At 37.5% G+C, this 26,207-nt stretch overlaps 2 protein-coding genes across 2 annotated transcripts; one reads left to right on the plus strand and one right to left on the minus strand.

Annotated features, from left to right (window-relative positions):
* On the minus strand, positions 1-6,010 carry LOC306864764 (acetylcholine receptor subunit delta-like). The gene is made up of 12 exons (XM_079408980.1): positions 5,913-6,010; positions 4,972-5,117; positions 4,762-4,806; positions 3,989-4,098; positions 3,748-3,903; positions 3,538-3,650; positions 3,256-3,456; positions 2,926-3,037; positions 2,655-2,769; positions 1,109-1,319; positions 889-1,007; positions 1-412 (listed from the first exon to the last, which is right to left on the minus strand). Exons 1-12 carry the CDS (start codon positions 5,968-5,970, stop codon positions 230-232), a joined length of 1,569 nt encoding a protein of 522 aa, XP_079265106.1. The 5' UTR covers positions 5,971-6,010; the 3' UTR covers positions 1-229.
* Positions 6,011-7,243: 1,233 nt separating this feature from the next.
* On the plus strand, positions 7,244-9,494 carry LOC306864722 (calcium/calmodulin-dependent protein kinase II inhibitor 2-like). Its single transcript, XM_079408914.1, has 2 exons — positions 7,244-7,588; positions 8,198-9,494. The coding sequence occupies exons 1-2, from the start codon at positions 7,420-7,422 to the stop codon at positions 8,266-8,268; spliced, it is 240 nt and encodes a 79-aa protein (XP_079265040.1). The 5' UTR covers positions 7,244-7,419; the 3' UTR covers positions 8,269-9,494.
* The last annotated feature ends 16,713 nt before the right edge of the window (positions 9,495-26,207 follow it).

Here is a 26,207-nt window from a genome sequence, read left to right on the forward strand (position 1 = left end):
AGGCTAGCTTAATTATTTTATTCCCCTTCTCACAGCTGAAGAGGTTAATTCTGCACACTTATTAAACCACATGCATAATATTAGTAATCAAGCCTGCATAAACAGCCTAAATGTAGAGTAATTTATATTCATGCTTTGCATTGCTGTCAGAATATCCTTTATGACATTTTTGAGAGTGCTGGAGCTATTATTCATTATTCATCTAGCACACTAATGTGGTGTAAAGAGGTCATGAAAAGCGCTTATTTGCTTCTGTATAGGTGAAAGTGTCTCCTTGGAAGGGCAGCGCTGGTGGCTGGTTGTAGATGCCCATCAGGAAGATGCAGATGGTTCCTAACGTCATAACTGGAGTGACCACATAGAAGCAGAGTCGGTCCACTGTCCTGGCAATCCCACTCCAGTTGTCCTTTTCCTGATTTAGAAAATGTGTTTAGTAATTAAATTCATCATTAAATGAAATGGATTAAAAAAGTATTAAATCAATCAAAGAAAATAAATACGTTAAAATTGAAATATAATTTTATAAGATGCAATTATAGTGGAAATTATTATTTATATGTATTTCTTTATATATGAAACCAACTATATAATTATTAAAATATAATATTTAAATATTTAGTTATACAATTCATTATATAATATAACATTATTATATTATATTAATGCGAATCATAAATAAAAATAATGATATATTTCATATTTATACAATTCATATATATATATGGTTCAGAAATACAAGATGCAATGAAACCTAAATTACTATAAAAAATCTGATGTATCAAATAGTTTGACATTTTGTCTATAGGTTTAAAAGTCTTAAGGCATTACAGGGTTGAAAGAGGAAATCATCTCCTGCAAAGTGTTTACTGGATTTAATTGTCTTCTTACCTCATTATAGTCATTTTTGTCATGCATGTGCTTAACGATGTAATTGGCTCCTTCCACAGCTGGTTTCATCTCGTTGTACAGCTGTTCCGACACCTCTGAGTCATTACTGGATGTGTACGCTGTGAAGAATTTACTCTTTTAATGGCATTAAACTGTGATAACACTTTAAATATGATCATAATGTGAGTTTAAAGTGTCATGCTGATCACGTGGGACTGACTGGCTTTGGGAGTGGGGCGAGCAGCCATGCCATGCCTCTCAGACTGCTTCTCAAACATCAGATCGCTGCGTGATTTAACACTATAGTACTCCTCGGCTTGGGCGATGTACCCCAGTGAGCTGGAACGCCGTGGCAGCGCCCCCTCCAGGCTGGGTTTGCCATCGTCTGGACGGGACATGTGCAGAAGACGAGGCAGTTTCTCCAAAAAGAACTGTAGCAGACAAGTTGAGCAGACGTTAAAGAAATAGTGCAAATTAAAAATGTAAAGTGAGTACTGAAAATGTACTCACCCTCAGGTCACCCAAAATGTAGCTGAATTTGTTTCTTTGTTAGAAGAGATTTGGAGAAATTTAGCATTACATCACTTTCTCACCAGTGGATCCTCTGCAATGAATGGGAGCTGTCAGAATGAGAGTCTAAACATCTAAATATATACAAATGATAAAAACATCACAGTAATCACAAGAGTGATCCACAAGACTTCAGTCCCATCAATTAATGTCTTAAGTAAAAAGCCATGTGTTGTAAGAAAAACAAATTCATCATTAAGGTGTTTTAACTTTAAACTGTTGTTTCTGGACAAAATGCCTAATAACACTTTCCCTCGTGAAAAAGTTTATCCTTCTTTCACAACAAAATCCACCAACATTTTTTAGAACTGTTTTCGCTTGTAAACGGTGCTTGATCTGTGCCCATTTCTCTCCTGATTCAGACAAGACAACTTTTTCACTGGAGAAAGCAATATTATGGATATAAGACTTTTAGAAAGAAACAAAAAAGGTAAAAAGAAGTTGGATTTGTTTCATTTCGACCGGATTTGTGTGGATTTCTTATGGATTATTATGTTTTTATCATCCATTCGGACTCTCATTCTGTTGGCAACCATTCATTGCAGAGGATCCATTTGTGAGTGAGTGATGTAATTTTAATGTTTGATACATCTACATTTTGGAGTAAAGTACTAAGTAGAAGTCGGGGAAGTCGTGGCCTAATGGTTAGAGAGTCAGACTCGTAATCCAAAGGTTGCGGGTTCGAGTCTCGGGCCGGCAGGGATTGTAGGTGGGGGGAGTGAATGTCCAGCGCTCTCTCGACTCTCAATACCATGACTGAGGTGCCCTTGAGCAAGGCACTGAACCCCCAACTGCTCCCCGGGCGCCGCAGCATAAATGGCTGCCCGCTGCTCCGGGTGTGTGTTCACGGTGTGTGTGTGTGTGTGTGTGTGTGTGTGTGTTCACTGCTGTGTGTGTGCATGTTGGATGGGTTAAATGCAGAGCACAAATTCTGAGTATGGGTCACCATACTTGGCAGTATGTCACTTCACTTCACATGTATGTCACTCACTCACTCACTTAGAATGTTAATATTGAACATGAATATTACATAAAACATAAAAATCATAATTTTCTATGCATATGCTGCTACCATTACACACCATCAATAAAAAAGCAACTTTTTTGGGCAATGTTTGTCATGCATGAGATTATCAGATAGGTTCAAACAAATTAAAAAAAAAATTGTTTATCGCACAGACAAGTGAGGGCCTGACCTCTTTGGTCCATTCAGTCATAACATGGGTGCTGGGGGTCCGAAAATGCAAGTTGAGCACAATTACGCAATTCAACACCACTACAGTGACCAGAACCATGATAAACATCAGATACCTGTCAAATTAAAAAACATACATTTTATTGCTGTTTTACTGTTGCTCATTAAAAAAAACAAAATTGGCTTTTATGCAGTATGTGTTTAAAGTACTTAAGTATCGTTGTCAATAGCTTTTTGAATTTTTACATGCAATATAGCTGATACTGGCATACTTCACAATTAAGGGAACTGCCATAGACGTCTCAGGCAGACGCTGTGAAATCAACAGCAGAAACACAGACTGAGCCAGCAGCACAGAGATGGACAATGTCATCTTCTCACCACCTGAAACAGGAAAAAGATGTTAAGACACACCGTTTTGTGACATATGTGGATTTTAATATATGTAATAAACAAACATATATGTATGTTTATATATATGTTTATCTGATATATATAACAAACCTATTGACTGCTTATTTCAATGTCATTGCCTTTCTGTCATACTGTGACAATATGGGGTTTATGAGCTTTAAAATACCATACACGGTAGGATCACTCACTGTCTGCAGGCAGGTAGTAGACGAGTGTAGCCAGGAAAGAGATGAGCACGCAGGGAATGATTATGTTCACAATGTAGAACAGAGGTTTACGTCTAATGATGAGGTAAAAGGTGATATCCTGGTGTTTGTTGCTTTCCATTGGGATGCTTTTATAAGTGTTTTTCCTGGCAGGCATGTGAACAATTTCCCACTCGCCATTTTCTGCAAGAGAGGATCCAGAGATAGACTTTGTTTATGGACGAAACAATAGAAAAAGATAAATATCTTTGTGTCAGATCTCACCTGTGAATCCCTCAGGATCAATAATGATCCATTCCACCTTGTAGGACTTTCCATCCTCGACCTGCTCCTCTTTCAGATGCAAGCTAATTTCTTTGGCGTTGTAAGTTAATGAGCTGATGAGACAGAATGAGTGTCGTAGGGGTCATTAGGCAATAAAACGCATGAAGCAATTCATATAGCAGTTAATCATTTGTAAAATAAAAAACATACCTGAACTTTAGTGAGCAGTTCTGCCAATCAAAAGGGAAGTAGTTGACGTTAATAGAGCAGGAGCTTCGAAATATAGCTGGAGGCAACCAGTACACATATCCACTGGGATAGATCAACACGTTGCAGTAGTAGGCCACCTGGAACTGGGCATCATTGCTATTTTAAAGAATCATGAAATGAAAAATTAATGTAAAATACACAACTACTGAGGAATAAAACATGGCAGAGAAAGGCAGCCTACTTGTTTTCAAGAACAATTTCTGGTAACCACACCATACTTGGTGGCAGGCGCAGGACAGAAATGTTATCAAACTCTGTTTCATTCCACTCAAGTCTATAATCAGCCCAGCCCTTAAGAAAACAAGAGAGAATTATATTAGCAAAAACATACTATATATATATATATAAATACTAGTGCTACGTGTAATCGTGTTAATCACAGTCCTGGACTGTGATTAATCACGATTAATCACAAATTTAAAATACTAGGATTTCCCTGTAAATGTGTTGAAATATGAATGTATGAGAAATAATCCTTATTATTCTTTTGTTTTAATTCAGCCATTATCAGCCTTTATACTGGCAATAAAACGTTTACCAAGCCACATCACTTCAATCCCAAATAAATAGTAAATAAATAAATAAATAGTATTGAAAATGACTAATATCACATAGAATTTAGGATGGATAGTGTGCACATTGGGACGCAGGCAATGATTTCCGCGATGAGGCCAAAAGCTGGGGTCAAACCTTATCAAACGATTAATTTGCGTAAAAAAAATATTAATGCGTTAACGTTGACAGCCCTAATAAATACGTAAAAATGTTTTATATGTATATATATATATATATATATATATATATATATATATATATATATGTGTAGCATTATGTTTATAATGTTTGTACAGTTTATATTTATATATATATATATATATATATATATATTTACATTGCACAAAGCATTATATATTAAATACATGCACAATGGAACAATTGAAATACTGTACTTACATGCTCCATCCACACATTTGTTAGTAATGTTTCATCAACTTCTTTCTGTCATGGAAAAATGCCTTTGTTAGACACACTTGCACAGTATCAAATACTTTATTTGACCTATATCACAGTATATGAAATAGCACATTCTAATACGTCTGGTTTATAATATCTTCTCTGCTCTGTGTACAAAAACTGCTTATAGTGGCAATATTATGTACTCACCAAGGAAATAAGATTGGAAAGTGTCAGTGCCAGGTAAATATCTACAGTATCATCTTTCTTTTGGACCGGACGAAGTTCTTTGTTGTAGCCGCGCTCCCTAAAAAGGTAGTTGATGAGGCGTTCCTCTTCATTCCGCCCCCAACATTCTATAAAACATGTTGAAAGTCAGGCCTACTAGTAGTTAATAATTTTTGACTGATAAAATATGCTTTTTATCAGAATCCCTGAGAAATAAGAAAACAAGCACATCTTCCCCTTTCAGAAAGTTTTATCAAATATACGTATTTACCACATTTTTAAGAAAATAATTTTAAGAAAATAGGATGTAGGTCTCTTACAAAAAACAAAATCATAGAGGTATGCAACTCATAAAAACAAGATGATCATCTACTGATTCAATAACAATCTTTGGTCCCACTTTAAATTAGGTGGCCTTAACTACTATGTACTTACATTGAAATAAATAATTTGATACAATGCACTTATTGTGTACATACATGTTTTTACATTGTACGTATATATTTAAAAATACTTATATGTAATTACATCTATAATTAATTTCTGTAATTACATTTATAATTACACTGTTGACCCATTCCTTACACCTTAACCCACCTTTAAACCTACCCATACCACCAAACCTGTCACTAACCTTAACCATATCCCACCTCAATAGCAGCAAAAGTGTTTTTATATACAATATGAACACAATAAGCACATTGTACTTATTTTTTGATGTAAGTACATAGTAGTTAAGGCCACGTATATAAAGTCTTTTATATAACGCATTCAGCATTCAGTCTTTAGTTTATGTGCTATAACTTACCATGTAGTTGTGTTACTATATAAACATGAAAAAACAACAACAGTTGACAGATTAAGGGTCATAAAATCACACATTTTAAATATTAAGCTTTGAATATTAATTTAGCTTGTCCTACCATGGAGAAAGAAGAAAAACAAGGACACCGTCAACAGATGAAGAAAGCTTCTCATCATGTCATGCCGTTGTATGACTTCCTATTACTGTTATTTTCGTGCCTGTCTAGGGCTTTTCAGCACAGCTATTCCCTTGACTGACACAGACAGGTGTGGAATCAATCCAGAGAGGAAAAAAGCACACACATAATCTCTAATGTTGACTAAAGAGACTGTAGGGGGTGCTCAACAATATTTAATGGCCTAAAATTAGTTAGCCAGGTGGTCAAGAAATATAGGCCTATATGTCATCTTCCCAACACTTGTTCTGATCTCAACCAAGAAGTCGACCCAAACCACTCCTCATCAGCTGTGAGATGCCAACTGCTCCACTCTCCACTTTTGTCCACATGGCTAGTCTAAAAATGAATCAACTACATTCCAGTAGTGATCCTATAGCAGACCACCTGTCAACAAAACAGAATGTGTTTACACAGACATTGAGTCTTTAAGGCAAAAGTCAGATCTGTTGGAAGCTGACATGGTTTGATTGTACAAGAGAGGTGGATTTTCATTACTGTTTTTTTAGCATTAGCCTACTACTATACAAGTTCTAGGATGTCTTTGAAAACACCCAGCAGAGGGAGCCAAAAGATAACTCAACGTTTTTAACTAGGAGACAACCGAGCAAGGCCAGGATGAGCAAAAGTTTTTCACATATTTAGCCATATTTACTACAATTGGGCTATTTACCATACAATTTGGGGTCAGTGAGGTCTGAATTCACTGTTAATTTAAATAAATAAATAAATAAATAAATAAGCACTGCTATATCTGGTTACACTGTCCAAATTATTTGTGTAGCCTATATTTTAATTTAGTAAAATTCTTGTTACTTTACAAAGTACTTAAAGGCTGTCAAGAACTGATGAATGGTTAATAGTTAGTAAACCTGGGTGCCATCAAAATAAATAGTCATCTGAACCACAAATATGCAATTGGTTACCAGTAACAAGCTACTTGAAATGGGGATGCGGAATAAGGAATAAAATCTGGTGACTAATTTATATTGGCGTATACAATGAAACTGAGAAATGCTACACAATATTTAATTACTTTCTAGTAACAGAGGCCTACTAGTAAAATAGATACTAGTTTAATTCCTAGTTAAACGCCTTACTATTGTAGGCTATTGTTCTGCTACTGTCTTTCACTCGCACATCTTTATTTATTTATTTGTCCTACTCCCTCCCCCTTCAAGCCCAGATGAATGACTTCACTTTTCCATCTGGGTTTCCTTTATGGTCTCAGGATCTCCCAGTATTTCTCACAAGAGCTCATCCCTCCTCTCTCCAGTACAGCCGACGGTTCGGTGAGGAGAGCAGCACGACTGGACCTGCACACAGTTATTACAGGGTCTTAGCTGGACTGTATCTGCCGACACTGAGTAAAAAGAAGACTTCATCGAAAACTACCTACAAATAATACTCGCTTTTCCCCACGACCTTAGCTGGGAACTAGAGTATAGCCATGTCCGAAGTGCTGCCATACAACGAGGGGAAGATGAACGGCTACGGGGCGGACAGTGATGTTAGTCAGCTCTCCTTCAGCTGTCGACTGCAAGACACGAACTCGTTCTTCGGAACATCACAGTCCAAAAGGCCACCGAAACTCGGGCAGATTGGCAGGGCAAAACACGGTAAGTACCAAGCGAGTTAATGTAATTACTTACCTGTAATAACGGATAATAAACATGACAAACGGAGCACAAAGTTACACACACAAACATAAATTAACATCAGGTAAACACATGAGACTAAAGTAATAGAAAATAAAAACCATAAATGTGAAGAAAAATGTGATTTAAAAAAAGAAAATCAGATCTGAAGCAGCATGTCACTATAAATATGCAATATTAATTTATATAATAATATTTTACAATAAACATAAATGTATTGTCTTATTAAATGTATTATCATTTTCACTGTAAATTATATGGTATTCGTAGTGTTTTTTTTTTTACTTCTACATTTTATTTAACATTTATTTTTACAATATTTTACAGTAAATTTACATTTATATTTCTAGTTGAAATATTTTCCAATGTAGGCTATATAACGAGGGAACCTACAGTTAACCAGTTACAGGATTTTTTCCATTAAAATTAATTTATATAGTGTACATACATTTAAAGACAGGTCTAAATAGCACATTTTCCTGCTGACACAAACAGATAAATGCAGCTTTTCTTGCATTCATGCATACTGTTTGAAGGCTCTCACTAAACATCTCTGTCCTCTCTCCACAGTGGTTATTGAAGATGACCGAATAGACGAAGTCCTCAAAGGGATGACAGACAAGTCATCTCCCGGTGTGTAAACTTGAATGATTATACCTCGTCAACCTTTTCTCTTAATCACCGGTTTGAAGCACTTGTCGCCTGTGCATGTGAATGAGAGGTGAAGATGATGATTCAGTGTACGAGTACAGGATTAAGGATGAAGAGCCACTCTGGACAGTGGGTTAAAATAGCGAGAAATTAAGATGCTGGCAATTCTCCAACTGAAACCCATCCCAAACAGCAGCTGTGAAGAAAGCTACCCAAGATTTCTGGTCATTTAGGCGCTCGTCTCATAGACGCCGTGGTTCTGGGTGTGAGATTTCATCACGACATCAACAGACACCGTTTCATAGGCATCTATCACACTATGAGCTGCTCGTTCAAGGGAGCTGTCCAGTTCAGCACCTGACGCACAACTTGACTGTCTTTCCAGAGAAATAAGCTACATTTATATCCTGCATGGAAACGGGATGATGTATGTAATAGAGGGATGATTGAGTACATGTTTTATTCACTTCCTCCACATCTACATCCATTCCATTTTCAATCCTTGACTGATCATATGTCCAAAATACATTTTACAGCCAACAAAGCCACTCAACGCCAGCAAGGAAGATCTGAAGAATCAGCAATGGAGGGAAAATGAGAAGGAGTACTTCTTGTTTGATTTATTGCGTCTTTTCTATGACTGTTTATTTGTTTGGCGTCATGTATAGATTAATATATACGGTTCTCTTTGCATGAACTTTTCTCTTGTGCCATTGCGGGTGTTTCCACCTCTTTTAAACCCAGGCACGCTTGTTTTTACCGAAATCAATATTTGTATTTTTTTATATCTGAATATTTATTACTCAGAACGATATTAATATTTAATTGACACAGAAAGGGTATGTGTAGATACAGAGGCATAAAACATAATCAAAAAGGACAGACTGAATGTTATTTGGGGGAAGGGGTTTCACGCATCAGCATTAACACGCTTTCTGTTGCAATAAGTGATCATGCCTTTGTTGATAATGAAATGGTTAGGAAATATAATTTCAGAGTATGTTCAACAGCATACTCACTGTAATTACATGGTTTTTTTTTTTTTTTTTTTTTTTGAGCATCTCAGTTGATTATTTATTTGTTTGTTTTTGTATTCTTTTGTGTATGGTTTATTGTGCATGGAATATTTTTCAGGCTTATAAACAATTTATGAAGCAAACAATTGTACACACATGTCTCTACATTCTACAAATGAATGAATAAATGAATTCAAATGATTCCTTCATGGTGGAGTTTCTTTCATTTTTTACCTAAATAACTGAAAAATCAGAATATAGATTCATAGGCTAATTAACTAGCAACAACAATTTATTTATACGCCTACTGAGTGAAGAAGAAAAAGAATTAACTGCAGATCGTGGGCTGTCCTTTTATTTAGATATAATCTGGTGAATTTGAGAGGTATCTGAGGCTCTTAATGCAGGAATGAGACTGAATGGGATAAATTCAGCTGTTTTCAGAAATTAGAGTGAGTGTTGCCCCCTCAGCCAAGATGCCAGGGGTTAACTATCTATCCAAATGTGAGCTATTGTGGAGCTGTTTTTCATGGTCTAATCGGTTCTTCTCAGGTGAGAGACAATTCACTGAATAGGCTGCTTATTAAAGTGACAGGTCATCACGGGACACCTGAACACTGCACAGCACACATCGCTAAACCAGCTGTCTTTCTCTTCTGTGTTCCCATAATTCCACTCACCTAAAACACATATCCGTACATCCCTCGGAGATAAAAACGACTTTAAACTACTAGAGCACATGAGCCATTATGAGCACTCTTCCATCCAGGCTTAAGCAAACGAGGGGAACGGGAAGGTGACATTTGTTGAATTTAAAAGTGTGTCCAAATTGGCCAGTATGACAACAGACAACAGTTTTCATAACAAAATAATAATGTCTTTAGAATAATTCATGCCTGAGAATTAAAACAACAAAAAAAAGAAGCAATCATCCCTTTGTGGCATTTTTCTGATTTCTACATCTTACAAATAGTTTTTGAAATGAAAATTGCTACGAAATGCACATCATATTTTGTGAGAAAGTGTGACATGCGCAAAACAGACACTATTTTTGGAATCAGTGCCCCAAAATTAGTAAGAAACAAGTACTGGATTTCATTTAGCAAATATGATGCAGGCCGGTTACTGCAGAAAACAATTAAATAAATGAAAAAGAAAACTGTGTGTGTGTGTGTGTATAATGCACTGTGGGTTTAAAATAAAGATTTCTAGAAATAGACTGCATCGGTGATTTGCATATTCATGCATATTATGCATAATTCCATTCAGCAGTTCAAATGTGCTTTCATCAGTCTTACAACCACAAATCCTGACCCAAGAAGGTTCAGTTTCAGTTCAAAAGTTTTATTTGCTGTATCAGTTGCTGTACCCAAACGAATGCCTCCTAGGAGGTGTGTAATGGGCCATGAAGAACTAGTGACTCAAATAGCACAGAAGAATCTAAACAACCCTCAAGTTAGTCCTTTTCTTATAGAGCTCTAAAACAGACACAAATTACATTTCAGCAGAGAATTAAAAATGAATGATTTCTGGTTTATTAATACAGGCCTCGGAAGAGTTTGCGTTCTGCTGTGGCACGGTGCGGCGTTTGATGTTTCTCTGCAACAAATCCAGAAGAGAGGCGTTGGAGCACGACAGGAGCTCCAGGAGGCAGGACACCCAGCGCTCTCTGCAGGAACGCTCTGCATGTGGTGCACCTCTCTGCTGACTCACACACATCAACATGTCATTGTGAGTTTGAATTTCAGATTGAATATTAGTGAATATTTAGGGCAGCATTCTGAATGGAAGAGAGGCTGCTGAGTATGTGAAAACAGATAATGCAAATCCAGAGAACATAAGAAAGGTCAGATGAGGAGAGAGAAAAACAAAGAAGAGGCTAACGAGATTTTTGAGGAAGGAAGGGTCAGGCTGACTTGTTTTTGAGGTGAATAAAATCTGTTTTTCATGTCATATCTTTGTTTTATCACCCATAATCTCAAGTAGCATGTGCATTAAAGTAAATAAAGTTTACTGAGAAAATTGCCTATAGTGACCAGGATTGTGCACCATTCAGATTTCATTCGAGGCAGCAAAACGTATACAGAATTATGATTCAAATGTGAAATTAAGGAAGTAAAACTGAAATAGAATTCAAATAACTGCTGTAAGTGTGGTGTTTAATTAAAAAAGTTTTTTAATACTTTTTATTCGGTATTAATTACACATAAACATTATCATATATCATTGAGGATATTTTTTTTCTTCCATGAACATGAGATGATATTAATAATAAGTGTTTCAAACTGGGTTATTATAGTTAACTAAAATTAGAAACCATAAAAAACATTTGTAACTTAAAATAAAATATAAAAATAACAACAACAAAAAAACGTAAACTTATTTTTATTTCGGCTTTAGTTCAACTTGAAGTACTAAAATATCTACAACTAAATAAACTAAAACCAAAAAATGTAATTGAATAAAAAATATATAAACATAAAAAAAAACTAATAAAAATGAAAAAAACACAACAAATTACTACAACTTTAAAATTATAGTGAAAACAGAAAATATAAAAATAAAATTAAATCTTATTTAAAATATTAATGGAAATTATGACAGTATATCAATGATAACACAATACCACCTATGGAAATTTGTATTAAAAATAAAATCTCATTTAATTTTATATCTATATTGGTGTAATTATATTAATTATTTATTCATTTACAGTGGTGTGAAAAAGTGTTGGCCCCCTTCCTGATTTTTTATTTTTTTGCATGTTTGTCACACTTTAATGTTTCGGATCATCAAACAAATTTGAATATGAATAAAAGATAACACAAGTAAACACAACATGCAGTTTTTAAATGAAGGGTTTTTTTATGAAGGGAAAACAAAATCCAAAACCACATGGCCCTGTATGAAAAAGTGTTCGTGACCTCAAGCTGAAGCGAACTTGGGTTCTGCAGCAGGACAATGATCCAAAACACACCAGCAAACCCACCTCTGAATGGCTGAAGAAAAACAAAATGAAGACTTTGGAGTGGCCTAGTCAAAGTCCTGACCTGAATCCTATTGAGATGCTGTGGCATGACCTTAAAAAGACGGTTCATGCTCGAAAACCCTCCAATGTGGCTGAATTAAAACAATTCTGCCAAGATGAGTGGGCCAAAATTCCTCCACAGCGCTGTAACAGACTCATTGCAAGTTATCGCAAACGCTTGATTGCAGTTGTTGCTGCTAAAGGTGGCCCAACCAGTTATTAGGTTTAGGGGGCAAGCACTTTTTCACACAGGGCCATGTGGGTTTGGATTTTGTTTTCCCTTCATAATAAAAAACTTCATTCAAAAACTGCATGTTGTGTTTACTTGTGTTATCTTTGATTAATATTTAAATTTGTTTGATGATCTGAAACATTAAAGTGTGACAAACATGCAAAAAAATAAAAAATCAGGAAGGGGGCCAACACTTTTTCACACCACTGTACATATTTAATTAGCTATTAAGTTATATAATTTTGAAATATTATTTTTTATATTCAGATAACTATTTTATATTTAATTATTATTTTTATACAGTTATAAAACAATGTGGTGGACATTTTGATTGCTGTGTTTATTGTTTTGACAATATTGGATATATTTCAGAATATCTAACCATGCAATAAATAGTCAACAGTTACAAATTCATTATTATTTTGTCACTGAACTTTTGTGAGATTGTGTTGAATTGTACATTAGCCAATTTAGGTTTGTGTACGGTTAAATTAAAATATGTCATATACTGCACATCTATGATATCTTTTATTTGTTTTTAAACCTTAGCAGGAACACACACTTTTATATTCATGCTTGCAAACTCTTGAGCAAAAAGTGTCCCCATTCATTCTAGGCAGATGAGGAGACTGTAAGAAGGGGGTGGGGTGGAATTAAACATTGTCCTTGAATGACAGAAGCTTTACATGGATGTCTCATGAATTCAAACATTTATATAATCCTTGAGCGTGGGATTATCCTTTTATGGGAGCATTCCACAGGAATCCCAGCAATGGGAAGTTGTATGCATTGGTGAATTAAGCAGATGTATATGTCCTTAAAATTTGCAGGATTAGATGAACATCCTTTACAAGCAGATTCATCCTTCACTACAGTGAATTTCTAGAGAATCACCATTAATTGAAAAAGTTACTTAGACACAATTAAACATGTCTATGAAAATGCCTAGAAAAAGTTGCATTGCCAACTTCTCTCTTACTTCATTACATCTTTAATATGCTAAAATACAATACAGGGAAATTTTGAATATCAGATATATAATGAAGTGTAATTTAGAATAAAATAAAAATTAAATGCCATTACATTTTAATTAAATATGAATATAGCATATTATTATATTATATTATATTACATTATATTATATTTAATGCTGTCAAATGATTAATCGCGATTAATCTCATCCAAAATAAAATTTGTTCACATAGTATGTGTGTGTACTGTGTATATTTATTATGTATATATAAATACACAGCATGTATGTATTTAAGAAAAATATGTTATGTTTATGTTAAATATATTTATATATAATATAAATTATATGAATATAAATATATACATGTAAATACTTGTAAATATTTTCAAAATACACTGTATGTGTGTGTATTTATATATACATAATAAATATACACAGTACACACAGATATATTATGTAAATAAAATACTATTACTATTACCATACTATTCTTCGTAACACTGCACAGTGTTAAATATGCCATTGTAAGCTGTGTCTGATGTGTATTGTTTATTTGTCCGCCCTTGCAAAGCTAAAAATAAATCACTTCAGTGAAAAGAGCAGGGCAGATATAAACAGGGCAGTGACTGCTGACTTACAATTGAGTTCAAAATAACAAAATAAATAAGTTCAAAATGTGAGAAATGGATACACATTATGTCTGGAGAATAGCAGAGAGTGATAACATATTGTTTCTTACCCACTAGATTGACTGGTAAAATGTAGGTCTCTTAAGGGAATAGTTCACCCAAAAATGAAAATGTACTCACCCTCAGGCCATCCAAGATGAGTTTATTTCTTCATCTGAACAGATTTGGAGAAATTATGGAGCATTACATCATTTGCTCACCAATGGATCCTCAATAATTCACCAGTAATTCACACATCTTCAGTCTATCAATTAACATATTGTAAAACAAAACACTTTGTGCTAGTGATATGAAAACAAATTCATCACTGAGATGTTTTAAATTTAAAACCGCCGCTTCTGGCCAGTGATCCATAATAACGCTTCCTCCAGTAAAAAAGTCCATCTCATGTCAAAATCCTCTCACATCAAAATCCACTGACATATGTGTTTAGAACTGCTTTGGGCTGTTTTTGGTGCTTGATCTGTGCATACTGATGCAAACGAGATGAGTTTTTCACTGGAGAAAGCAATATTAGACCTTAATTGATGAACTGGAGTGTGGATTATTGTGATGTTTTTATCAGCTGTTTGGACTCTCAATCTGACAGCACCCACTCACTGCAGAGGATCCACTGGTGAGTGGCAAGTGATGTAATGCTGAATTTCACCAAATCTGTTCTGATGAAGAACTCATCTACGTCATGCATGGCCAAAGGGTGAGGGACTAAAAGCCCCCTTAAGGACAATGTGATTTGAAAAGAATATTACATTTTATTAAATATTGAAGCAGGGATATTATATGGGTAAAAAAAAGCTAACATTTTTTGATCATGTAAATATAAAGGAAGGTGTGATGGAAAAGTTCAGTCAGCATTTATTTCATTCAAAATTCCTATGTTTTGTATATATTTGATTTGATGATGAATGACATTTTAGTTGTGACTCACTGTATGTGTGAATGTGACCCATAATTCAATCTTCATTAGCTCACTATGGGACTTCCCTCAAACACCAGCTGCTGGAATGTATTCAAGCAAAATTGGGCCACTGTGTCTCTTGACCAATGAGTCAGTGTGTATGTCTGTTTTTAACAGATGTGGGTATCTGAGGGGTTCCTACTGACTATTTACAGAACCCAACCTGCTCATTGAGTCTGTTATCACGAGGAAAAACCTCTGGATTAAAAACCAAGAAAATGTAATGTTGGGATTTTTATTATTAATTTTTATTATGTCATTAAGATTTTATTAAATAAAACACAAACAGGACTGACTCAGTCTGACTCAGTAAATTTAGCATTACATCACTTGCATACCAATGGATTCTCAGTGAATGGGTGCCGTCAGAATGAGGGTCCAAACAGCTGATAAAAACATCACAATAATCCACATCGTCATGGCAGCCTTTTCTGGACTCAATAGTAGACTGTATTAAAAGAGTGAGACGATAGAGACTCTTTCTACTACCGAGAAACATCCATTCATCACAGTACAATGCCTAAGCTACCAAAATTTTAAAATGAAGGACAAGAAGAAGAAAATGTGAATTATTGAATGAATAGTGTAGCATATGCATATAATGTCATTTAGCTGAATCATGTTCCCACTCCGGCTGAAGCCTCTGTGACTTTTCTTCGGAGAAATGTTTTAATTTTGTATAACTTGCAACACTATTTTCTTCACACCTGTATTAATCCAAAATATCTTTTTGACTACCATACAGCCGCTAAAATACCTCAGGAGTAGATTCTAACAAAACGCTCTAAATTAAAGCCTTTGACCATTGCACTGTGAATCGTGACTTTTTCTGTTTTGTGCAGTGCATCAATGTCCTTTTACACAGTGGACCAATCAGAAGAAGCCGAGGGCGGGGCAAGCAACACCAGCGAGCTTTCAGTAGCGATAGTGTACCATTTTGTCAGAGAAGGCAAATCTTTTATGAATGCATTAAAAATATTATTTTTTTTACAATTTTAAATGTGTTCCGTATGAGTGGCATCTTATGGAAATGCGTTTTCGCCACGAAAAAAAATAAAAATAATAATAAACAAAAAAAAGGTAAAATTGAGATTTTCGAAATTCCTTTCAAATCTTTTTTCTCTGAATTTTTACATCTCACAGTTCTGTTTTTTTGTTTCTATCATAGGATGAAAAAAGTAATTGTGACTTTTTATCTGTTTATCCTTTTTTAAATTCTGTGGCAGAAAGCCTCATATCTTACACTGGTATCTGAAATAATATTGAAAATCTGGGATTCACAATCCAAAAAAAAAAAAAAAAGGAAATAAGCAACATTTTAGGATTTGCTAAACAAAATAAAATGTTTGTATTGTTATCAGAACCTCTCTTTGACAGGACTGTGAACATACCTGCCACCATCTCATTCAACCAAGCTAGAGGAAGAAATCTCTAGGCTTTGTTAGATCACAATCTGATAATAAGTTAACCGCAGTGACTCATGTTCTTTTGTGTTCCTGATTCAATCTGTGAGGTCTTTGAGCAAACCACTGGAATTATTGCGGTAGAGAGAAGCAAACTGGCAATAACAGCCAGACAGCCAGTCATCCTCTGGATCCTCGCTGCCTGTTATGTAAGTTTCATGTACTATGCTGATAAGACTTGAAAAGGCAGGCTAAAAACTTATATAAAGACTCATGTAGATCTCTCAGTGCTGAGACAGACCAAGAAAATATTTAGAATGATTTTTAAGAATGGGACAATCTATATATATTGTACATAAAAAATATAAAATACAAAAACCTAGTATTACCATTACATGTTAAAGTATAACACTTTATCTTGGTTATATTCTGAAATCTTCTCTACTTGAAAACTATTAAACAAATGCACCATCCTGCTCCAAAATTATTCTTTAGTCTCTTATTTATGATCTGAAAGCATGACTTTTGATTTTTCTGCACGGTCCGTCTTCAACAGGAGATGTTTTGGGTAAGAGCACACTCCATCTTTTTTTCTGTAGAGTAGTTATTGTTCAGAGGCTTCTGGAAAAGAGAAAATCCTTCTGTTTCTCTCTCGCTCTACCTGTCTTATTATTTTGAATGGCTTTGAAATAAAAATCTGATGATAATGTAAATTGTCTCATATCATGAAGCACAAGTCCTGGAGCACAGTTTAACAACATCTCTCTTGCATACGATCAGCTTGTTGGTGTGAAAACAAACTTTGGTTGCATCTTTTGCCTTAAAGGCATAGTTCTCTGGCAAATCCAAATTTTGTCATCATTTACTCACCCACATGTCATTCAAAACCCGCAGATCTTTATATTTTGGATATATGAATTAAGTAAGATTGGTCAAACAAATGATTTACATAAAAATGTGTTTTGTTCGTGTTTTATGAAGAGGTGCATTTTCTGCTAATTTCTGTTATATATGTATACCATGCCATTATGTGAGTGGCAAATTTATTAACAACCTCCTAAATACATATCCAACCCTACTAGTCAGATGTCAGTCTGACCTTATCAGTCAGACGTTCTGTTCTGTCGAAGTTGGCCAGGATAAGCTGCAAATTGTACTTTATGCGAAGCTGTCGAGCTCAAAAAAGAACAGAAAAGTTCAAGGTTTCTAAATCCATGTAATAGCATTAGAGGAAAATTTAAATTATTATGTCAATCTTCATTTGCCTCTATCCTCAAATACGACCCATACAAGCGTTCCCTAAATTAGCGTCCCTACCGGCAGCAGGAGATGCTGCAGAAACTTTTGCCTAAATGCATTATGGGTTTCTTTTAAAATGCTTACTATTTGCGTTTTAAACTCTCCCAGCTATTCAAAGTGTTTTATTGCTAAAAAGATATAGGTAGAGTTTCCATCCGTCTCATAAAATGAAATGATTAAAGATCAGTGGTCAATATGGTAACGACAGTCAAAGGTCATTTGTGACCCTGGAGCACAAAACCAGTCTTAAGTCGCTGGGGTATATTTGTAGCAATAGCATTACACTGTAAGGGTCAAAATGATTGATTTTGACATTAAATAAAGATCATGTTCCATGAAGACATTTTATAATTTTCTACTGTAAATATACCAAAACTTAATTTATGATTAGTAATATGCATTGCTAAGGACTTCATTTGGATAACTTTAAAGGCGATTTTCTCAATAATATTTCGATTTTTTTGCACCCTCAGATTCCAGATTTTTAAATAGTTGTATCTCGGCCAAATATTGTCCTATCCTAACAAACCATACATCAATGGAAAGCATATAGGTGATGCTATCAGGTGATGTATAAATCTCAATTTCGAAAAATGGACTCCTATGACTGGTTTTGTGGTCCAGGGTCACACTTGATAACGACACACCAGAAAAACGATACTGACATTATTTATAAGGCTGCTAGAAGTCACTTGATTTTAAAACGTAATAATAGGTTGTAACACGCTGCTTTACACAACAACCTATGGGGTTGTTTTTCAGAGGAAGCCAGTCTCACAGAATAGCAATACAAATCTCTTTATGACCAACACTTGTAAACACAATATTTTATTATTTCTAATCAAGCTATTTTGTCAAAAAAATATGAAAATGTTATTTGTGTGCTTAAAAAACAAAGCGGTTTGGCCATTTTACTCCAAAAATATTTGAAATTTAATTTCCTCCAAAAACTGAATTTTGATGAATTCATGTTAATGAATTTTGTATGGATGGCCATTTTGGCTATATTATAAAAAGTCATGCTTTTTTTACTCCTAATTATGATTATTAAAGTTAGAGGCTATAGCAAGTTATTATTATGATTGAAAAAACAGATAAAATAATCATGACTTTTAATCTCAGTTATGACATTATGAGACAAATGTTTATGACAAAATGTCAATATTATGACAAAAGCCAAAATGATGAGATACTAGGTCATGACAAAAGTCTTTAACTTATGTCATTATTATGACTTTTTATCTGACAAGTCATACCAAAGTTTTTTTTTTTTTCTTATGTGTTGGAAATGACAGAATTCTTGAGTCATTACAGGACACTGGTATTTTTACTTAGTTTGAAAAATATGTTTTAAGGAATTTTAATTTCTAAAATTCAACAGACCCAAAAGAGCAGACAGATAACTAACTAACTAACTCTGTGTGTTTCCATTTAAACTTCATAAACAAATGAAAAAAAAATTGCCTAGAAACACATTTACTTCATCCTGCTATGCACTGAACTGAGCTGTAAGTACATAAGCATTAGAATCCTCGCAGAAATTAGGGCCATGTGTTCTGCATTGTGTTTCTGAAATTCCCTCCTGTTGATAACTCAAAAACAGCCCATAAAAGCAGATTACAGGCGGCGTATGTGTGTGTGTGTGAATGTGTGAAGCTCCCTCAGGAGACCGCTTGCTTGCTGAAGGCTCGCTTGCTCCAATCAATGTGGTTCTTTAAGCAGCTGGGAGATGTGCTTGCCTGGATCAATGAGCAAGAGCTGGCAGCCTGTTACCGACTGACTCTTATTAAAACAAAGCACGACTACAGAAACTGTGGCGAGAAGTTGAGACAAAGCAAGTTTGCCTCTGAACGTGTGTGTGTGGAGGGTTAACGCCAAAAAAGATTGAAAAATGGGTAAATGATAATCCTGAAAATCTCACACCCATGTATTAGAGAAATTATCAATGCAAATGCCTGATGAATTACCTCAAAAATTAGTTGAAGAACTTTGATCAGCATTAAATGTTTGCTCAAGGGAAGCATTAACCTTCCTGTTTTTCAGAATTAATCGGGGCCTTCAGCTATTGGCACGGGGCCATATGTTGATCTAGCCCCAGATGTCAATGACGTGTGTTTTCAGCAAAGGCAAGACAGAGGACTTGTCCATGTCCTGTCCAATGATGCCTGTCTGAATAATTCTGCAGTAGAAAAGAAAGAGAGTGAGTACAATACAATAATAAATCAATGTGTTCTTCCACTGAGCCAAGAAACATCTCCTGCCGATCAAAACGACCTGATGAGGGAAACGAATACTCAATGACTCTCTAGAGTGTTTGAGTGAGGTGATGAACCATGAAAATGTTTGCAATAAGAGTGACAACTATGTCAATTGTCATTAATCAGTGAATGGACACATTATACATAGCCCAAATCACTTGCCAGCTGGGGAGATTTTTATGTCACCGGGTTATTTAAAATGTCTTTTATGTGTAGATTTTATTGTTTTAATTTTGCCTTAGAGCCAGGATTTCAATGTAAAGCTAAACTATAAAAATCCATAATTAAGAATAATGCTGTATAATATTTCTGTCAATATACACCCTTAAAACTAAAGGTGCTTAAAAGGTTCTTCACAGCGATGGCATAGAAGAACCATTTTTGGTTCAACAAAGAACCATGCAGTCAAAGGTTCTTTAAAGAACCATCTCTTTCTTACTTTTTTATAATCTGAAGAACCTTCTTTCGCCACAAATAACATTTTGTGAAACAGAAAGATTCTTCAGATGTTAAAGGAAAAAAAAGGTTATTCTATGGCATCGTGAAGCACCTTTATTTTTGTGTGTATACATACTTAATGCTCTAAACCACAAGTTCAATAAAGTATTTTAATATTATTTAAAAAAATAATTTATACATTTTATTTTACCCAATTTGTGACCATACCTTAGTTGGTGTAATTTTCTTCAACAACCAACCATTTGACCAATTATAAATATTTTTACTGTACTTGTTATCAAAATGACAACTGCATCTGTGAAGAGGCCAAGATGAAATATGGCACATGATGATGAAAAAAAATCAAGAAATCAAGGTAATAAGAACAGAATATTATATTGTGTCATTTCCAGTAAAATTATACAAAAATAAATATTATTTATTATCTTCCTTTTGTGTTCAACAGAAGAGATAAATTCATACAGGTTTGGAACAACATGAGGATGAAATTAAATTAAAAATTAAAACTTCTGTACTTGAAGAACATATTTAAAGGGAGTCCAATTTCTAAAAAATCCACAGTCTGCAGACCTCTCTTCTTACTGGAGACATGAACACAGGTAAAAACTAGAGTAGAACTAGATCATTTGTTAAATTTTTCCTTCATAACCTGGAGCTGTTTTCCCCACTGGAGAGGAGCATGTAAGAAAGCACAGTCTAATTACCAAACTTTCTGACTGCTTACCCAACTTTTTCCTAAGAAACTCTGAGCAGACATTTTCATTTTATTAGACTAAGAAACCCAGTTACACTCTCAGTCAGATGCAAAGAAACTCATAACATAAAATATAAGCTCAGTTAGAAATGATATAAACACAAGTGATACAATTAGTCAGTTTATTCTTAATTCAGCAAATGCTTTCCAGTTTGTGTACAGCCTCATATGGGACTAAGAGACTGAGGCCAGGCCACCACTTTTGTAAAGCATGTGAGAAAGCAACAGTGAGCAACCAGAAAACATGAAGAAAAACATGGGGGGTTGAATCAACCTCAGTTGGCACTGACGGTCACTTACCATTTTTATCAGTGGTCCATAAGCTGCCAGTCAGAGATTGTCTTGGCACCTGGTGAATTCCTGTCTCTTTCTGTCACGTTCATGTGACCTACATTTAAAATCTGCCGTGAGGCTGGATTCTCCCTCCCTCAAGAGAGAGTAAGAGAGAAAGAAGAAGAGCAAGGTAGATTAGAGATGTGCTGCTTGTGTGTATTTATACAACTGGGCATGGGTTTGCACGATCTTCTTTATCTATTCTGTAGCTAATAATATCTGCAGATTATGCCTTAAGCAACGCTTATTAAGGGAAAGAAGATAAAATAACATCAGTCGAAATTTAATGTCAGGGTAAATTATTTAAGAGCTATTTTTACTGTACAGAGTCAAGTAGACAGGGTATCGACAAAGGTTTGAAATCAAATTTAACGGCCTACTGTTTAAGACATGCATAAAATAAAAATGAATAGCGTTATATGACCATACAGAACAAACTTATAAAAAATTAATCACGCATCTCAAATTATTTTTACTAAATTACACAGGCAGTTTACAATCAAGGAAAGCTTAATCCTGTAGTTCAGCAAAACAATACGTTTAAAATACTCAATACAAGTTTTATACTGAAAATGTTTTGTGTGTTAACATGTCAGTACATTCAAATATTCTGGGAGGATGTAAGTTTAGTGAGTGGGTACAAAATTCTGTGAAAATGTGGATTGCTCACGGGCCAGCAACAAACGCAAGTGTACAGCTATCCACTGTAATGAGGAGCATCTAGCTGCAGAACACAAGGTCCAGGGGACGTGGTTGGATCCAGATCCAACTCCTCCCACCATACATATACCTAAACCTACCCATCTCCTAAACCCACCCATCTCCACCCCTAACCCTACCAATCTCCACCCCCTAGCCAACCACGCCCCCTGGATCTTGTGGGCTGCAGCGAGCCTACTTGACTGTAATTGCGATAGTGATATATTTACAATGAATTCCACTCACTTAACTGTAAGTCGCAAAAATACACAAAACTATGAAGTTGATTTAATGTCATGTGTTTTCACACTGAGAGCCTATCCACCTTTTTCCTAATGAGGCTACTGCGTTTTAAATTATGGGAGGCACTTCTGGTTTGGGGAAGTTCCAATAAAAATAAAAAAATTAAAATAAAAAATTTCCCATAAAAAAACGTTATGTTTGGTATACTGATGTGACGTGATATAACAACAATATCTATAGAATAGCTCTTTTCAGCCCGCTGCATTATTTTCTTTTTTAAGTAAATAAAAAAAGTATCTGATCTCCCAATTTAATTTACAACATAAACTATGAATAATTCCCTGGAAAGCACTAAGAATCTTTCATTTTCTCCCCAAGTCCTTATGTCTCTTTCCAGGTCTGTTTTCACACAGATAATGTTAAATGTAATTGTTACGAATTATAGACATATATTGACAATAAAGATATTTAACATGTAATATTACAGTGGCTAGAAGGAGGTTCCCTTCCAGGAACTCGAGCTGCGTCGAAGCGCTAGGGGAACGCCCACAGCGTGACCGCGCTCTGAATCAAAGTGTAACGTGTCCAATGGAAGGGCGAGACGTCATAGGCGGGTGACGTCACTGACCGGAAAGCATATAAGCACGTGCGGTGGAGCCGGCGTTTGCTTTTCGTCATTCAGCAACCGCTTCTCTGTCTGTGTGTACTGTCTTTGCATGTTGTGAGTCTTATTTAGTGTTGTTTGTCCTGCACAATCACTTGAATAGGCTCCAGCAATATGTGCAAGCACTGGGGCGATAGCAGATCGCATTCGGGCTGTGTGTTCCTCCCTGCACACATTATATCACTGCTTGGGATCCACGCAGTCTGTGTGTGGTCTGCTTGAGAGCAGAGCGCGCAGATTCAGCTCTCGAGGGAGCTGACTGCTCGTTTGTGAGCTTTTTCATTTCTTACGCCTGCTCTCTGAAGGCTCTCTTTGAAAAAGAAAAAGAGAGGAGTGAGTTTCACTAGCCTTGAATGAAGACGGGCGAGCCCGTGTCTTCTTCCTTCCTAGACCTGTCTTCCTCCGAGGAGGTGGACGCGTCAATGAAACAGTGTTTGCACAAGCATATTATCAATGAGAACGGCGCGCAGTCAGCTCAAAAAAAGGAGAAAGGGGGCTGATTGTGTTTCTCTCCGCTGTACATCTCGCATTCCCGCCGCTGCTGAGGCACGGCGGCGAGTGTGAGTGCGGGGATCGCAGCGCGCGTTGCCGAGGCGACGCGTGCGTTACGTATTCTCATTCATATCAGAGCGATGCCCCGGGTGGAACAGACGCTCGCGAGCTATCTGTCCACTTGCGTGGCGTTGTCTCTGAAGGCTCGCGGCTGCAGGTCAGGCTGGTGCGTGTCTGCACACCGAAAAAAAAAAGAAAGAAAGAGAGTGTTGCAGGCGCACCAAGCTGACGTACCTGCTTAGAGAGCTGGATGAGGGATTGGGGCTCAACTTGATTGAAATATAAGTTGATCTCTGAGCTCCCTAGAAACGCTGTCTGTGGTCGACCCTATCTGACATGAAGGAGAAGATAGGGTTTTCCTCATGGACGCCCCGCTTGCGCCTTCTGGCCTGTTCGGCGACGCCGTCAATTACGTCGTCAACCGGTACCAGGAGGCTCGTAGACAAGCGGCGGCGTTTCAGCGGTTTCTCCCTCACCTGTCTCTAGCTCAGGGGGCTGCTGGGCGGGAGCAGCCCTCGCCGCGTGCCAGCCCCTCTTTAGAGAGGTGCAAAACAGAGCGTGGCTACTCGCACCCCACCGAGGTGGGGCCGTGGCGGCTAACGCTCTGGGTCGGGGACCTCTAAGGCTCTGCGGATCTGCGGACCGTTCTTAAGTCTAAGGGGGTTCTCGGCCAAGAAGCCTACGGGCGTGGGAGATCAGTCTGCCAACCCTGCCAGAGTTCCAGGGCGCAGCTGGCTCCAGCGAGCAATGTTCTCATTTCGTCCGCCCCGAAGTGTAGTGGAGCTGAGAAGCTCGCCACCCCTGCGGGGGTCTCTAGAGCTTCTGGTTCGGCCGTCTCCTGCCGGTCCTCCGCTTCAGGGCACCGAGCCAGCAGCTCTAGGCACGCCAGAGGCCAGTCTCGAGAGACTGGTTCCCTTAGGAGACCATCGGGCAGCGTGGGAACTACTGCCGATGTGTCTCTTTGGGTCCTGCCTTGCAGGGTCTGGTTCTTCAGCTTGGTCTTCCTAGGAATGACGCGGGTCTGAGGACCGTCGTTCATTAGGAGGCTGAGGCTGACGCAGTCCTGGTGCTGTGCCTAGGACTTACGAGGGCAGACCCCTCTGGGGCAGATCGGGTGTCCGTCTCCCCCAGTGCCCTCGGGAGAGCAGTCTGCCAACCCTGCCAGAGTTCCAGGGCGCAGCTGGCTCCAGCGAGCGATGTTCTCAGTTTCTTCCGCCCCGAAGTGTAGCGGCGCTGAGAAGCTCGCCACCCCTGCGGGGGTCCCTAGAGCTCCTGGTTCGGCCGTCTCCTGCCGGTCTTCCGCTTCAGGGCACCGTGCCAGCAGCTCTGGGTATATCAGAGGCCAGTCTCGAGAGACTGGTTCCCTTAGTAGACCATTTAGGCAGCGTGGAAACTACTGCCAAATGGATCTCATTGGGTCCTGCGTACTGTAGAGAAAGGCCTTTTGTATTCAGTTCGGCGCTCCGCCACCGCCTTTCAATGGGGTGATTCCCACGTGTGTGGGCCCCCAGCAGGCTCTGATCATGGAACAGGAAGTAGACACTCTCTTGGGAAAGGAGGCCATCGAGGTGGTCCCTCCTCACGGAAGAGAGTCCGGGTTCTACAGCCGGTACTTCATTATTCCAAGGAAGGATGGTAGATCTGCGTCAGTTGAACAGCTCAGTCATGTGACTGAAGTTCAGGGTGCTTACACTCATCAGTCGTGTCTCAGACCAAGTCCGAGGACTGGTTTGTCACGATGGATCTAAGGACGCAGATTTCACGTCTCCATCCTTCCCTCTGAAGGGAAGTCCCTCAGGTTTGCTTTTAGGGGCAAAGCTTACCGATATCGGGTTCTTCCCGTTGGCCCTGCACTCGTACCCCGCATTTTCACATCAACGATTGGTTGATTCTAGCTCGATCAGAGCAGGTGGCGACTCGGCATCGAGATGTCGTTCTCGCGCACATGCAGGGGTTGAGACTGAACGCCAAGAAAGTGTGATTTCTCCAGTATAGAGAACCACTTATCTAGGCGTGGTGTGGGATTCGACCACGATGCAGGCACGTATGTCTCCTGCTCGGAGCGAGTCGATCCTCACCTCAGTCAAGAGAGTGAAAGAGGGCCAGTCACTCACTGTCAGGCAGTTTCAGAAACTGCTGGGGCTCATGGCAGCTGCGTCCAACGTGATTACTTTTGGCCTCCTGTACATGAGACCCCTACAGTGGTGGCTCAAGACCAAGGGGTTCTCCCCGAGGGGAAACCCGCTTCGCATGATCAAGCTCACGCGGCGATGCCTACGTGCCTTAGACATGTGGAGCCAAGCTTGGTTCTTGTCTCAGGGCCCGGTGCTGGGAGCTTCCTGTCGCCGCGTAATGCTAGCGACGGACGC

This window comes from Barbus barbus, assembly GCF_936440315.1.
Source record: "Barbus barbus genome assembly, chromosome: 46".
NCBI lineage: Eukaryota > Metazoa > Chordata > Actinopteri > Cypriniformes > Cyprinidae > Barbus > Barbus barbus.